Here is a 16,477-nt window from a genome sequence, read left to right as displayed (position 1 = left end):
TTCCACAACTTCCATCCAAAACTTAATTACTTATCATTTTAAGAAGAAAGATAAAGAAAACTACTCAGAATCCATGGAGAAAACAAAACCACACTTTAGTTTAAAAGAAGAAATCATTGTCAAACCAACAACAAGTCTCAATTAAAACTAAAAGTAGTCTAAAAATAAAAAGATAAAAACTTTTCTCAAGTCCTGCACCAAACTCTTGAAGTTCTTTTGAATCTTTTTTCTTTTACAATCACTCAAAATAAAATAATAAAAAGGATAAAGTAAATAAAAAGTGGTTCCTGAAAATCTCTCTGAACTAACTTCCCATAAAAGAACTTTCAAAACTTACCAATATTTTCAGAACTCACAAATTTTCGAAACTTTTTAGGACGCTTTTGTAAGTCCTCACTTCTTTCTTTTATAGTTTTCCAAGAGGTACCTTGTGATCTCTTCAAAATGTGGCTTGATTCGATGTATTTGCCCAAGAGACACATCCTTTCATGATAATTTTCATCTATGGTGGTTACAACCACCTATTAAGCCAATGGGTGCCTCAAAAACCTCTTTGAAATTCATGAAAACCGATTTTACTCATCTAATAACTGCCATTGGTGCTTAAGCGCGGAGTCTTGGCACTTTGACGCGGCCTTCTCTATTTAACGGACGCTTAAGCGTCGGATCTGACGCTTAGGCACCAAAACTTTTTTGCACAATTTTTCATCTTTTTGTTCCAAATTTGATCCTTTTTCACTCATTTAAGCATTTTTTCTATTTTTACTTGTATCTACAAGAAAAACACAAAAAATACCATCCATTAAAGTGTAATATCTCAAAAATAGGTATAAAAATGTGTCTAAAAACACTATATATTTTAGGTGTATCACCTACTCCCTTGCAGAAGTGGAGAGTTCTCCTGTAATCTCAGTTCCTCCTTTTGAGGAAACTCGTCATCTGGTAATCTTTCTGAGATTTGCGCCTTAACTGCTTTCCAAGCTTTCTGACTACAATTCTTTCTCTGTGATCGATTCAGTGGTACAGACTTTGAACTTGATCCAATTTCAAACACTGATGGCGAGATAGTGAACTCCTCAGTTTCATCTTCTACGATCATAATCTCCTTTCCTTTAGCGGAAAAAGGGAACAACAGATTCGACAAGTGTCGGAGGAGTAGCAGTTTTCACCTTCTTGCAAGAAGGAAAATCCTTAGGACAGGTCAGGTCAAATTCAGTAGAGGGCCTGAACCTCCAGAGCGGTGACTTTCATTACGACGAATAAGGCCTTTCCGAGTACTACTTCAAGTTTGTCAAATCCGACTCCAAACTTGATGGTAGGAGGGACATTGCGAGCGTCGCGGCTAGTTGGCAAATTGTAGGAAAAGGTAAGCATTGAGGACACCATTGCAATAGCTTCAAGAAGAAAGCTCTGGGGTTAATTATTTGGCCAATCCCTTGTATTTCTAGTTCGATGCCGCTCCATAGACTGAGCAAATTTTGTTTTATTATTTTTAGTTTGCAAAGGCTTTAAATTTAGTAAAAATAATTTGAAAATAGAAGGACCTACTAAATTAAATAAGAAAGGTTAAAGAACAAGCGCAACACAACACTGTTTGATTTAATTTGCAACAGAGCAAACCAGGCTTAAAGGGGAAAGTGAAGTTTAGGACCCAGTGCGGGACTGACTTCACAACACACAATGCCCGGGCGGAGATATTCCACCAACACACCTATTGGAGGTCCAACCCCACACAAAGATTAAAAAGTCCTTAATGGCCTCCTGAACCTTATTGTTCAAAGGTGACTGAACAGACGGTCCTGAAGTCCAAAAGAGTTGACCGTACTTACCCACGAAAGAAATAGGTGCCAATGGAAGAAGGGAAAATTTCGTTCATGAGGGACATAAACATATTACTGATATATGAAGATATTATTCCCTGATTTGTATGGAGAGAGAAGCAGTTCCCAAGCGGAGTCGCCAAAAGTTGTCGGCACTAAAAGTTGAGGAGTTGTTAAGTTGTCGGCTGGGATGAATATCCTCACACCCATTTTAATTTAATACATATATAATTTAGAAAAATAGTATTTTAAATTTTTAAAAATACAAGACCAAACCGATCTCATATCCCCAGTAATTTAAATAAACGAGCCTAATACCGCAAATAGTGCACCCATCCTTAGGGATATGCACATTACTTACTGGTGAAGGCTCGATTAAATAAACTAAAGATTGTAATACATTTGATTAAGTCTGTGAAACCATTTTATGTTGACCAACAAATTCCCCTATTTAATACGAAGAATTAAATAGGGTTTATATTAAGCTGGGTTTAGAAAAGCTTTCTATAAAGGCAAACCCTTGTAGTTAATTACATCCTAAATAACCGATGTCACCTAAGAAAACTCTCGATAAAAAATCAGAGGATATTGTCTTCATAGATGTCAAAGGGTTTGGACTTTTCAACGAGATCGGATAAAGAGATGTGAAAGGAGAATGACTCAAGTTTGGAACATTTTACTTTGGAATCAAAATGTGCATAATTAGGATATGATCTTGAGGATATGGTGGGGAGTTCAAAAAATTGATGCACATTCAATTCTCTCAGTCTTCTCCAGACCTCTTCAAAAACACTAGGCTGAACCATCTCTAGCACATCTTTAACTGTCGAAGGATGTCATTTGTAATTCATTTCCTTCTTGTTCATCAACCTAGATGAGTAAGAAAGAATTTATTAAAACTAACAACATAAAAATTTTCAAAACACTCCTTCAGATAACCTTCCTCAATAACTGTTCAATAACCCTAACATAACTCAAATAACCATAGATTAAATCCCAGAACAAACCAAAAGTAACGCAGAAATAAACCAATAATAAGACTACAACAACCAAGTAAAATCCCCACCGATAAGCTTACAATAACCTACGAATAACCTAAAATATGCACAATCACAAACTTTCAATTAACCCAACACTAGTCAGAGAATAATTTCAATGAAACCCCTAAGCCAAAACAAACAGCAAAATAACCCCACAATAATCCAAGAATAAATTAATAATAAACTCCTCAATAAACCCTGGCTAACTAAATATTATCTCAATAATAATTCTCACAAAATTAGGCTCTAATGCGACATTAACTCAAACATAACAAATAATAACCCAATAATGTCTCACAAAAAGCTCAAGAATAATTCAAATTAACTCGTAAAAAGAAGAAAAAGCCACAACTACATTAGCTGAATAGTAGCCCATGAATAACCCATAATTAAACCATAAATAACCGAATAATTAACCAATAATAGCTGCCAAAAATAACCTACATAGAACTAAAGAAAAACTTAGCAATGAACCCTCAAACATAACCAAGAATAACCCAAGTATGTACTAGAACAACGAACCAAAAATAATCCAGATTAACTCGTAAATAGAACAAAAAACCATAGCTACATTAACCCATCAATAACCCAAGAATAACCCATAAATAATCAAAAAATTAACCATTAATAACTGCTAAAAATAACCTCAATATAATCTGAGAATAACCTAGAAATGAACCACCAAGCATGAACAATTGCAGATTAACTCATAAATAGAACAAAAACCCACAGCTACGTTAACTCATAAATAACCCAAGAATAACCCATAAATAACCCAACATTTTGCCAATAATTGTTGCCAAAAATAACCTAAATATAACCAAAATATAAACTAGCAATGAACTCTCAGTCATAAACCATGAATAATTCGTAAAAAAACCTAAAAATACGCCAACAATAACCCAACTATGAACATAAACTACCTGCCAAACTAAACTGAATTAAAAAATTTAACTGGAATAGAACGATCACATATATCAGGACAACTTCTCTGCTTCATTCCCCTCTATATTCGACCTCTTCACATCCTTTTTTTTTCCTTTCTTTCTTCAACTTCTTTTTCGGCTGTTCCTGGTCACCTTTGTTGGCATCCTCGAACTCCGACCTTATGAGCTCTTCCAATTGCATATTCTTCGGATCATCGAACTCCATTTTCTCCCTCTTCTTCCAGCTGCATATTCTTGGTGTACTCCAACTCCACTCTCATACTGCATCCGCACTAACTTTCTAACTCTTACAGCTCCGACACTAACCTTCCGACGCTAGAACAACCACAAAATCCTAGCAGATTGACAATTAGAGCACGTTAAATCGGTCTCACGGAAGCCAAAATGGTTCTCGACAACAGTATTTCAAGATGTGAGATACTCCAAAAATCGGATTAGTCGAACGGGCCGTTAAAATCTCAGCATTAAATTTTTGGTTTTTTTAATTACTTAGAGTGTGGGAGCTATCATTACACGTAGGATAAATTCTTTCGAGTCTAGAGTGAAAGTTTTCGCCTTCCATTGGCATGGTTCCTGACTTCATTTATGTGTATTTTTGTACTGTAGTTTGTTAAATTTCCTAAAATTTATGCTGAGATATTTCTGTAATACAGAAATCAATTTAGTAAACATTCTAAAAAGGTTAAACGAGTGTAAACCAATTACGGGCGAACAAGATCAAATCCTCTTATTATCATATAACTATGGTATCATATCAAGTTCTCAACAGGCCCGCGTTCATGGACAAAGGTGGGCGGTACGGGCCGTTAAACTACGGCAGGGCTGCATCCCTAAGAGCAACTTAAGCCGTTCATTATTTAATCAACGGAGGACAAAATTTGAAGTCATTAAAAGTGTTGATTTTATCGAGCGCTAAGCTATGAGAGAGAGAGACAGAGAGAGAGGTTACAGGCTATAGGTAGAGAAGAGTAGTATAAAAATGACTTCCGATGGGGGCTTGAAGCGGAGAGCGCGAAGCGGAGAGCGCGAATCTTGCCATCCCTATGATCAAGCTTCCATTGATTTTTTACTACTTCTGGAAGAAGATTGGAGAGATGATACTTTGTTGATTTAAATTCTTCGAAGAGCCAAGGGTTTTTTCGGAGACGAAAGATTGTCCTCTCCACCTTTCATTTTTTTCTCACTGATTTCACCAAATTTAACAATATTTGAACCTAGGCGATTTGAACTGCCGCAGATTTTGGGACTAGAGGTTAGCATTCTTCCGTTGATGTAAACTTTTCGGTTTCATCGAAATGGACTGTTTTTTTTTTTTACCTCTCTTTTCTTTTTTTCGGTTTGTAAATCTTGTCTTGTTTTCAGATGTTTGAGATTTTTCAAAAACAGGATGAAATCAATCGAAATCTTTTTCTGTATTTTTTTTTTGTGGATGTGTTTGTAGGCTTAGAATTTTAGTGGAAGAAAACGAAAACGTTTTGAAAAGCTTAACTTGATTGTTGCAGTCATAATATCCATAAGGGGCTTTATGGCAACGGATTCGAGTTAATTTAGTAGGATTTAGTAAGTCCTGTAAATGTTTTGAACTTCATTTTTTCCCACACTCTCCTCCAATCCAACAGATCAACGTCTTCTGATTTTCAGTTTTTTTTTTCGCTTTCAACATATCGTTTCAATTTCTGAGGTCTTAAGTTCCACCCGAAAAATCTCATGCTTTTCGCTGTTCAGCTCTTAAAACTTGTGGAGAGTGAGTTTGGATCAGTGAAGACTTCAACATAAAAAGGCACCATTTGTTGCTTCGCCGATTTGTTCGATTTTCTGCGTTGTTTTGTCAAGGTTTTCTGTTTCAAGTTCTGGAATCGTAGTCCGTCATTGGATTTGAGGGGGGATTGGAGGATCTTTGTGAAGTTTCATGCAATAGAAGAACCGATCGATGTAAATATCGAAGTTATTAGAATCAGAACCAAACCTGATTGCTGGGCTTTCAAACTTCTCTAATACGGAATGTTTCTTCTTCCTCCTCTGTTTCATCCATTGCACTGAAATTTTATCAAGATAAATTTCATTGTTCCATTGATTCCGATTAATCCGTTTTTTTCTCCCTCGTTATCTAGCATAAGTTAGATTTCCATATTTTCGCATATTTTCCTGCTTAAGGCAAATCTCATTCATTTCCTTCCACCTCCTTCAGTGTCTGCTTTGTTCTTCCTCAAATTAATCGGATCGGCAGAATCGAGTTAATTTATTTATTTTTACGTACTTGTTTTTGTTCACGGCGAACTATTTAATTTGTTCAACGATTGAAATCCACAGTCCATTCATATCATTTCATAAATTTTTTAACTTCGCCGATCTCCAATAAGTCTTCGTTTTCCCAAATCATAAGAAACAGAGTTGTTATCTTTCCCGCTCGTCTTCTCCCTCTCTTGCCTATTCTACCATTTAGAAAATGAGAAGCCCGGATCTTGATCTCACATTCCATTTCGAAATGATAATTATCTTCAGATCATAAGAATCGTGCAATCTCCAACTACAAATTTTGCTTTTATTACTTTGATCATCTCTGCTGTAAATTTTACGTTCAGCTCGACCTCTAAAAAACAATTTTTTTTTTTTTCGTTTCCGTTTTTCTCATCCTCTTCTTCTCGAACAACGCCGCTTGCTTACAACAGGTGTCTAGTACACATGCGAGAGCGGATGGACCGGTACCACTACCACAAGCGCGGGGGAGGCGGAGCGGGCGGTAAGAATACCGGTCGTGTACCATCTCCTCCTGAAAGGCCAAAGTTGCTTCTAGGTTGGGGAAAGCGAAAGAGGCTCAGGGGCGTGAAGTTCTCCCGGAAGAAAAACACCGTCACCGTCGCCGTCGCCGTCGCCGTCTCCGCCGTGGTGGCGGAAAAGAGTATAGCGGCTCCTAGGGCCCGCCGAGCCGGCCAATCCGACAAGGAGCAAGCCGCCCATGGACCGCGCTTAAATTCATTGAGGTTATTACTTCTCCTATCGTCCTTCCCTTTATTTTATTGATGCATTATGTCTCAAGTATTCCTCAATATTCCTCAGTTGTGATAAATACAGGGCTCTTTGAAAAAGTAAAATTTTATTTATTTATTTTTTTCCTCTTTTTGGCAGCTGGATGCATTTGGCTGCTTTTCAAAGAAGAAGACAAAATATTTTTATTCTTGAAGAGTTGAAATTTTCACTTTTATGATATGTTTTTTATGAATTAATGGGAATAAATTTTATAATTTTTAGAAATATTTTCCACTTTCAAAGCAATTAAATAAATTCGTAGGGGTCATTTAGTTTTCTTAAATAAAATATATATTTAATAAAATTATAATTTTTATTCATTCATTTTATGGGTGAATTTTATGCTACCTGTTTACATGAAGGGTCGAGGAATTTTATGGTTTTTCATTGTTTAAAAATAGTTTTAGTTATTTATTAAATTAGTAAATGAAAATATAATAAATCTATCCGTTAATTTTCTTAGTAGCAATGTTTCTAATATTACTGCAAATGAAATATTTAGACTTTTTTAACAGTTCTAACCTTTTTGGATCCTAGCAGAGTACTAAAATATGCTCAATTTGGAATCATCTGCCAATTATAACAAAACTCAACTTATTGCCATATAAATCTTAAGATGCCTTCTCCCTAAGATTGGTTTAGGATATGAGTTTTGCCTATTTCATGGTCCACTGGTTGATGGCTTTTCCATTAGAGAGATATTAGAGGGCATTGTTTATTTCATCTTCAATATTTCTACAAGGATTAGCTCTTATATAATGTGAAAATAGAGTTCTCTTAAGTGATTGCCAGGAAAGCTCTTTATACTAACATCTCTAATGTATATTGGACAAATTTTGTTTGATTCAAATGTCTTGGTTGCTTGGTTTCTTTTTAGTGAAGACATGTTTAATGTGATATCTAATTTTATTGTATTCTTTCGTGTGTCCCATTCTTACTCTTTTTTTTCTCTTTAAATCTATTGAAATCTGCTCTTACAAATAAAAAAAGAAAAAGAAAAAAGAAAAAAAGAAACACATGCGGAACCATGGTTAGACTGGTTCGAGTCCTCCATCAGTTATGGCGGGCTTAAGATTTTATTAGGGGCTATGGAAAGCAGTCGTGCCCCTGTATGTTATCAAATCAGAAATTTGAGTGATTATAAATTTTGTAATGGAAGATTTACATAGATAACACGTAATTCTTATGTATTTTCATATCTAACTTACATACAATATAAGCCATCCTGCCTATGGATGAAAAGGTACATTTTACTCTTTAAAAGTTAAGAAAATGATAATTTTGATGTGTGTTGAAATATTTGGGTGGTATAATTGTAAAAAGTAGAGTTTAGGTGTTAGATATGTAAACACATAGGAATTGGATGGTATGCATGTAAATGCCCCATTTTTTATAAGAATAATATTCTGATAAGATTGATATCTATACACAGACAACCCTTTTATCGAGAGAAAATAGAAATTAGTGAAACTGGTCGTTTGATCTGCCTACGTTGTTAAAAAAAAATATTAATATTGTCGTAGTTTTGAAAAGCTACATAAAAGAATACATCAAAAACAAAATTAAGAGTAATGTCAGCATTTCCCTTTGATTAAAGATAAAGAGGGAGTTCATTGTGGACAACTTTGACCAGAATCCCCAATCCTCTCTTAGGAAAACTCGACATAAGCTTAGCTTATAGTTTTCTCCTTGTTTTGATTTTAGGTTTCGTTTTGTTTTGATTTCGCAGGAATTTGGATGAAAATGGGGGGACCAGAGGGGGAGGGGGTCAAGAAAGGTCATCACCGCCTGAGGCAGTGAATGGTGGAGGGGGGCCACGGGGTTCATCTGAGAAGGGTGGATCATCGTCTGGAAGCGATGGGGCAGAATGGCCAAGGATTGAAATTGCTTTGACAATGCAGGAGAAGGAAGAGGATTTCTTGGTCTTCAAGGGGACCAAGCCTTCCCTCCGTCCCAAGAAGCGGGCCAAGCCCATCCAGAAGAATGTTAATGTAAGTGTGATGCCTTTTTTTGCTTCTTTTTCATTTTGCCTGATTTGGTTTAGTTTACTAACCATTTTGATTTATTTTATTTTTCTTTTTCTTTTGAAATGTTTTTTTTTTCTATTTCATTCTTTTTAGACTTCATGTGTTTCTTGTTAAGATTTGGAGATTTATGGGTGATACAATTGTTTGGTTAATAATAATATTTTTAATAAAATCTTGAAGAATAAAAGGATGTCAAATGATTGGAAAAGAAATGTATGTGTGTTGGATTTTAACAATTAAAGAGGTTCAATTGGTAGTTTTGGAGGAGTCCACAAGTTATAAGTCATACAATCAAGTGGTGGGAGAGACTAATGGCAAATAAAATTAGAAAAATTATTGTATCGGAGAATTAAATTGATTTTATAATAGAAGACAGATGACAAAGCGGATTTTTATGTGAATTTTATTGATCCTATGAAGATGTGTATATTATACTGCGATAATTGACTTAATGTGCGTTAAGTAACACAATGTCCATATAGAAGTTATGCTTAAGTTATTAAAAATACATATGATTAACCATGACTAGTTATCAATATCAAAAGTAGTTATAGAGTGATAAAAATATTTCAAATTATTACATGATTGCAATAATGATCAGCATTGAGTCCATTTTTTTTTGTATTAATGATTAATATGCTTCGTATGCTTTTTCTAAGGGATTTTTTAAATGAAAGAGGGCTTTGTTTAAGTGAATTTTGTAATAATAGAGAGTATTTGAAATATAAATAGCCTAGACATAACAGAATTATTGCTCCAATATCACATTATAGAACTGAGTTACGTATTGATAAATGGTCAACTATTTAATTGCTTTCTTTCGGGACATATTATTGTGTACTTGCCTTTTTATCTTCTATCTTGATGTTCTGGCTTTTGAAATTTGTGTATTATTAATTTTTGTTGTTCAACTGTAACTTGCTCCTCAATTTCTTTGTACCTGCTTCCTTTCAAAGAAAGTTCTGTTAGAGAAAAAATATGGGATCTTTCAGTTACATTCAATGTAAATATATATGTCTGGATAAGTATTTTGATCACCTTAAGATGACATACATTCAATATATATATATATATATCATATTAAGAAAAGCTCCACAGTACCTTTTGTCTGCCTCCTTGCTTTTTGACTTCCCTCCACCTCCCTATTCCTCAAATTTGCTCCATCTCCCTACATGGGATTGGGTTGCTTTGCCTCCTTCAGCTCAGTTTGACCCGGTTCTTGTTTGCTGCACTCTTTGTGATGCTTCATTTCTCCATTTGTGTGCATTACTCGTTTTTTGTTTGCCTCCTTGTTTTTTGATTTCCTCCACTTCCCCGTTCCTCAAATTTGCTCTATCTTTCTTCAATTGATTGGGTTGCTTTGCTTACTTTCTATAGCTCAGTTTGACTCCCTGGTTCTTGTTTGATGCACTCTTTGTGATGCGTCATTTTTCCAATAACCTATATTCTAGGATGATATACTTTCAAAAGAATTTGTTGAAGTGATGATTTTTTTTCAAGTAAATATCACCTGCAATATCCTTTAAATAGTGTTAATATTTCTTAAAAGATGTAGAGTATTGCAAGATCATTTGAAATAAGAAATGACTTGCCATTAATTGTGTATACTTCCATTAATTTTCCCATATATGTCACTGGTACTTACATTTCGAAGCCAATGGTTGTGTTGTCTAAAAAATTTTGAAGTCAGAGTCCCCATACATGTTCTCATCCATTGTATTTGCTGGCTATCTGAACTACAGATTGAATTTCATTTGTCATTACTGCGGTGTTGTAATTTGACAACAGTTATACATATAAGTCGAGAAAATGTATTGCCCGAATGAAGTCAAAATTTAACATTTGCATTACATACAACAATACATGGATTTTGTGCTAAAGAATTGGTCAATATTTGAGAGTTATGACCGGTCATTTTTTTTAATTTCTCTTAATGACAGATATACATGTGGTGATACATGAATTTATATATATTATCTTTTGAGCATCTAACTCGTGTATATCTGGTTAGAAGTTTTGTTGATTTATTCTCAATGTAGATGAAATGTTTCTTTTTTGCAAATATAAAGGAACACTACTAATTGTAATTGATATTGATGGAATAATGGTATCTTTTCTCTTATTTTTACTGTGATTGAGTCTGAAAGTATTGATTTATGATTGTGATTTTTATAACAATTTCATGACTAAGTGGAGCTTATTTGGGTACCAAAGACATGCATAATATTAGATAGGTAGTCGGTATTAATTCGTGAGTCTAAAGGTCGTAGTGCTTTTTTAAAGCTCTTTTGTTGGTGTTGTAAGTAATGTTTGTGAGTAGCATATGGAATACTCTCGAACTTTCATCGAGTGTATACCTAATATTATAATAATTTTTTGTGATCTTTAACGACTCTCCATGTCGTGAATTTTTGGTTGAAATTACAATTATAAGTCATTACTTTTAGCGTCAAAAATTGCAAAGGTAAGTTAAAAGAGACTGTCATTTTATAAATATTGACAACAGACATTTGGAAGTGCTCTCTTATTTTTGCCAAGAAGGAATATGTCATCCATATTGGGGACTGATCCACAGAGCCTCCAAACAAATATGCTTGTTGGGTAAAATGATAAAAAATACTTTGAAAATAAGTCTTGTTGCTGACTTGTACTCTATATATAGATTCAACATATGGGGCATTGTACAATGATCATATAAACGAATTATGATGGGTAATTTGGAGTTGGAATTGCAATTAGATATGTTTTATTTGTTTTCCATGTTGTTTATGATTTTGTAATGGTAAATACATGCTGGAACAAGCAATAAAAGCATTTACTACTTTAAAAACTGATCCTTTAAATCACAGCTATATATTTTTTTTCTTTTACTTAGAAGGAAGAAATTATCCTTACAAAAGACTGTTAAGGTAATTTCAAAAGAAAGTTTGACGGCCAAAAAATATTGCAAATCAACAAAATAGATTGACCGCCTAGGATAAAATGGTGAAATTTGAGAAGTTATTAATCTTAAAGCTAGATTGCTAAAAGAAAGAAATTGATTTTTTTAATCCAAACTAATGTGGGATAAAGTGCTTACTCGCATTAAAAAGATTTTCCTTGAAATTATAAGACAGTCTTAGAAAACATCATATCTTTACAAGGAGATTTGATTGTGGAATTAGGAGAAACAAAATACTATTAAAAAGAAATTTTATTTGAAAGTGACCAAAAATAATTAATACTTAGGATATAACAAACTAGTAACTATGCGAAGTTGGAATTGAGCAAGAACAAAAAAACTATAACTTTTTCTTTGTTTTAGAGAAAATATTTAGTATTTTTGAGGAAGATATTAATTTGAAAGAACATAATGAATAAAATGATGAGATGCATTGTTTATTGATCTAAAACGTTATGTGGAATCAACTTAAAAAAGTACAAACACATAAAACTTTAGACTTCATGGGTTTCTTGTTAAAATTTGGAGATTTATGGGTGATGCAATTGTTTGGTTAATAATAATATTTTTAATAAAATCTTGAAGAATAAATGGATGTCAAATGATTGGAAAAGAAATATATGTGTTGGACTTTAACAATTAAAGAGGTGCAATTGGTAGTTTTGAAGTATTACAAGTTTTAAGTCATACAATCAAGTGGTGGGAGATACTAATGTTATATAAAATTAGAAAATTTATCTTGTACTGGATAATTAAAATGATTTTATAATAGATGGCAGAGCGGATTTTTGTAGGATTTTTATTGATCCTATGAAAATGTATGCGTTATACCGTAATTGATTTATTGTGCGTTAAGGAACACAATGTCTATATAAAGGTTATGCTGAAGTTATTAAAAATACATATGATTAACCATTGACTTGTTATCAATATTAAAGGTAGTTATAGAGTGATAAAAATATGCAAATTATTACATGATTGCAATAGATAGCATATATTTAGATTTAGCTCAAGCTAAATGCATTTGAAGTGAAGATAATTATACCTTAATTAAAGATGAAGCTATCAGTGAAAGTTGAAATTGTTTAATTGAGAAAATATTTAGTATTTTTGAGGAAGATATTAATTTGAAAGAACATAATGAATAAAATGATGATATACATTGTTGATTGATCTAAAACGCTATGTGGAATCAACTTTCTTATTTGTGGTGATCTTGCATTAAATTAAATTATTTTAGGATAAAAAACCATTTAATGCATAATGTATGAAAAAGAAAATCCTTTCAATATGTTATAGAATTTTATCATCTTAAGATTAGTAAATAGACAGATGAAGTATAACATGCATTAATCACATCCCACTCTTTTGTGGTCACATCAGCATTTGGTAATTTGCGTTGGCATAAAACACAGTGAAACTAATCTCTTGCATATTAAAATTATCGTCATCCTCTTCGTGCCTTGAATTTTGCTAATACCATTATCCATAATTTAATATATTTTTATATTAACATCTAAGTGTATTTCAAGTGAATGTTGCCGATATATGATTCTATATTCTTACCAACATAAGATTGAAATGGGAGTGAGAGGTTGAAAGAGTGGCTAATACTACAGTTAATCATTGGTTGATGAGGGTTTCTAGAGTAATCAATACATATGCACAACTAATATTAGCGTAGGCTTATATGGTGAACTGAGCGTGACAACATTTAAGGGATTTTGAGAAGAACCGGCAGCATAATCATCAGTGGGTTGTGCTTCAACCTTACATGCGTCTGCATCGTTATTTCCAATAATATAAATTCACATAGTTTATCGTCATCAATATTTTATTATCATCAATCTGTATCCTGAAAAGATGATGCTTCTAACTTATAATTCTCCATCAAAGCATAGCTCAATCGTGATGTTTCATTACTAATGTTGCACTTTAAACCTTGAAGCTTGCACCCAATTGTGTATTCACATTTACACTGTGATTTAATTTAAATAAATATAATTAATGGTGCGGTCATCATAAGTTCTTTTTGCCATTGCGGATCTTCAAAGTAAACCAACATATTTTTTATATATTTAGAATTGAGTGAACTAGTACTTATTTTTATCTATTTGGAGTTTCAACTCAATTAAAAGTATGTTTTACTCTTACATATCAAATTTGATGTTACAGGTGGAATTAAAACATGAATTCATAGGCGTTGAAAAATGTAATTTAATATAATAAGTTGACATTTCAAAATTTTAAAATTATATTTATATATTATTTACTTGCGTAGATATGATAAATTTTAAAAAATGATAAGCAAAAATAACAGTAATATTAAAATACTGCTGAATAAAAATCATACTTATTAAATTACTATGATTATCTTAAATTTTAGTGGAAGTGAGACGAATGATTATCTTAAATTTATTGAAAGAGACGAGACAGAGAGTATTAGAGAACTAGTAAAACAAACTGAGGTGAAGCGGGGAGGCAAAGCAATCCAAACTGAATTAGGGAGGCAGTGTATTTGAGGAGCAGAGAGAAAGAGCGAAGTCAGAACAAATTTGATGAGCAGGGAGGCGCAGGTGAGTCGATGAGAAAGGAGGTAGACGGGAAGCTGAGCATATAATAGAGATGTAGAGATAACTTTGGGAGAGAGCAGTGAAATAGAGGGATGTGGGGGAACGGGTGGGAAGGGAAAGCGAAACCAATTCATGCAAAATTTTGGTTTGAAGGAATGTTGATAGAGGGTTCAATTCGGGCATTTTCTAGAAAATTTATACATATTGGGAGTTCTTGCTCTTTTTAAAATTATTTTCATTGCGGCATTCTGATTGCTTAAACTTAAATCATGCAAGTTCCTTCTTAAAAATTCCAATTTCTTACATAATACATAATACATCCTTATATTTATGTATACTTAATAAAAATTATTTTTTTTGGTCAACTCAATGTTGAATCAGTTTGACTTGAGTCAATCTGATTCAAAATGATTTCAATTTTGAGTCAATTTTGAGCTAAGTATTTATTTTCATATTTTAGTTAAGTTTCAATTGAGCACTTATTTTTTATTTCGAATTTACGTTCTTCAAGTCTAGCTGATAAGTCTACTCCATATTATACGAACCTCCAAATTTGAATTGAGAAACCTAAAAGAAAGATTGTTTTTATTACTCTATTTTATGCACGCACTTCAAGATTGAGCCCATTTGCTAGCTCGTTAGGATCATATTGCTTTGAACTTGAGATTGTCACATGGATTGAATTGATAAAAGGCGTTTCACAATATAAGCTTGTCATGTAATCCCATGTAGCATCGATCGTTATTTAAATCTATTTTGTCCTAATTTTACTCGTCATCCTTGCTATAATATTTAAGTCCTCCGATACCTTCAACCTTACATATTATTTTGGGAATTGAATATGTAGGTTTTATTTATTTATTTATTTATATTTACATTTCTCTCTCCCTCTCAACTCAGTATTATGAAAAGAATTATATTCCATTTTTTATTCTCCTTCTCATTTATAGGTTGAGTATTTTACGCTTCTAAAACTTCAAAGGGCTCAATAACATGCCATGAAATCATGCCCAATTGACACCTAGTTATATCTATCACTGAAATTGCACTTGCCATAGTTTCCTTGTCTCTGAAGCAGCCATTTCACCCTGGATATAGTAAGCTATGAGTACACATTTGGATAAAATTATGCAAGGAAAACTAGATCCATTTAATCACTTGAAGTCCGCACGTCATCTCATCCCATTATTTGTTCTTTAACTTTCCTTGTAGCCTTGAAACCAACCTCTTTCTGTTCCAAAAAAAATGTGATGCTCCAATATGAATGCTAAATACTCAGTTTCATTTGTGAAGACTTCTACCAAGAATAGTTAAAATGCAAAAAAGAATCTTGTTTCTGTAAAATGAAAATTATCAGACTTTCCAATCTTAAAAGATCTTCATTATTTGAGGTGAAATTCACCGCCCTAATATCTATATGCATGCATTTAGGAAGTCATATGCTGAACAGTTCAGAGTGTTGTCTCAAACAATTTGGTAGTCTTCAAATCCATTAGTTGTTGATAGGGGGAAAATATATAGAAAAACCTAATGATTCCTTATTATAAAGTACATGTGGTGTGTGGCTTATGTAAATGGTTATTGACTGATTTAGTCTAGCCTCAAGTGATTACTGAAAGTTGAGGAAAGTTCCCAATTTAGCTAAAAGCACAGTTGACAAACTTGGAGAAAAGCTGGCAGAGTAGCTCCTGAGCTTTGAGCGAGTACGCCAGAAACAAACACAATCATGACTTTCACCATGATTCTAGCGAGTTCATCACGTATCAAATACAGTGAGTCTATCTTAAGTCTGGCGAGTTCAACTTGGTTTTGAAATAATGGGATACATGGATTACGGAATGTCTTGATATTAGTACTTACATCATGTTCTTTATGTGGATTGGATGAATTTTCAGGACTTTTAACTATTGGTCTGATTTGTATGACAGCTGATGAGCCCAGGTACGTGGCTGTGTGATCTGTCCCTGGAAAGATACGAAGTCCGAGAGAAAAAAACCTCCAAAAAGGTGGGCACCTAAACCTTAATTAAATTTAGAAATATCGGATTATATATATATATATATATATATATATATATATATATATATATATATATATATATC

The 16,477-nt window shown here is 33.2% G+C and overlaps 1 protein-coding gene across 1 annotated transcript in view; it reads left to right on the top strand.

Annotated features, from left to right (window-relative positions):
• Nucleotides 1–4,738: 4,738 nt before the first annotated feature.
• Nucleotides 4,739–16,477, top strand: part of LOC110039121 — a 12,446-nt gene continuing 707 nt past the window's right edge. The window contains exons 1-4 of the mRNA XM_020744082.1: nucleotides 4,739–5,059; nucleotides 6,477–6,788; nucleotides 8,564–8,825; nucleotides 16,304–16,381. Coding sequence (XP_020599741.1) covers nucleotides 6,490–6,788; nucleotides 8,564–8,825; nucleotides 16,304–16,381 — 639 coding nt within the window. The 5' untranslated portion in view covers nucleotides 4,739–5,059; nucleotides 6,477–6,489. The remainder of the gene's footprint in view (nucleotides 5,060–6,476; nucleotides 6,789–8,563; nucleotides 8,826–16,303; nucleotides 16,382–16,477) is intronic.

Source organism: Phalaenopsis equestris, unplaced genomic scaffold, assembly GCF_001263595.1.
Source record: "Phalaenopsis equestris unplaced genomic scaffold, ASM126359v1 Scaffold235417, whole genome shotgun sequence".
Lineage (NCBI taxonomy): Eukaryota > Viridiplantae > Streptophyta > Magnoliopsida > Asparagales > Orchidaceae > Phalaenopsis > Phalaenopsis equestris.
This window is presented reverse-complemented; position numbering and strand designations above follow the sequence as displayed.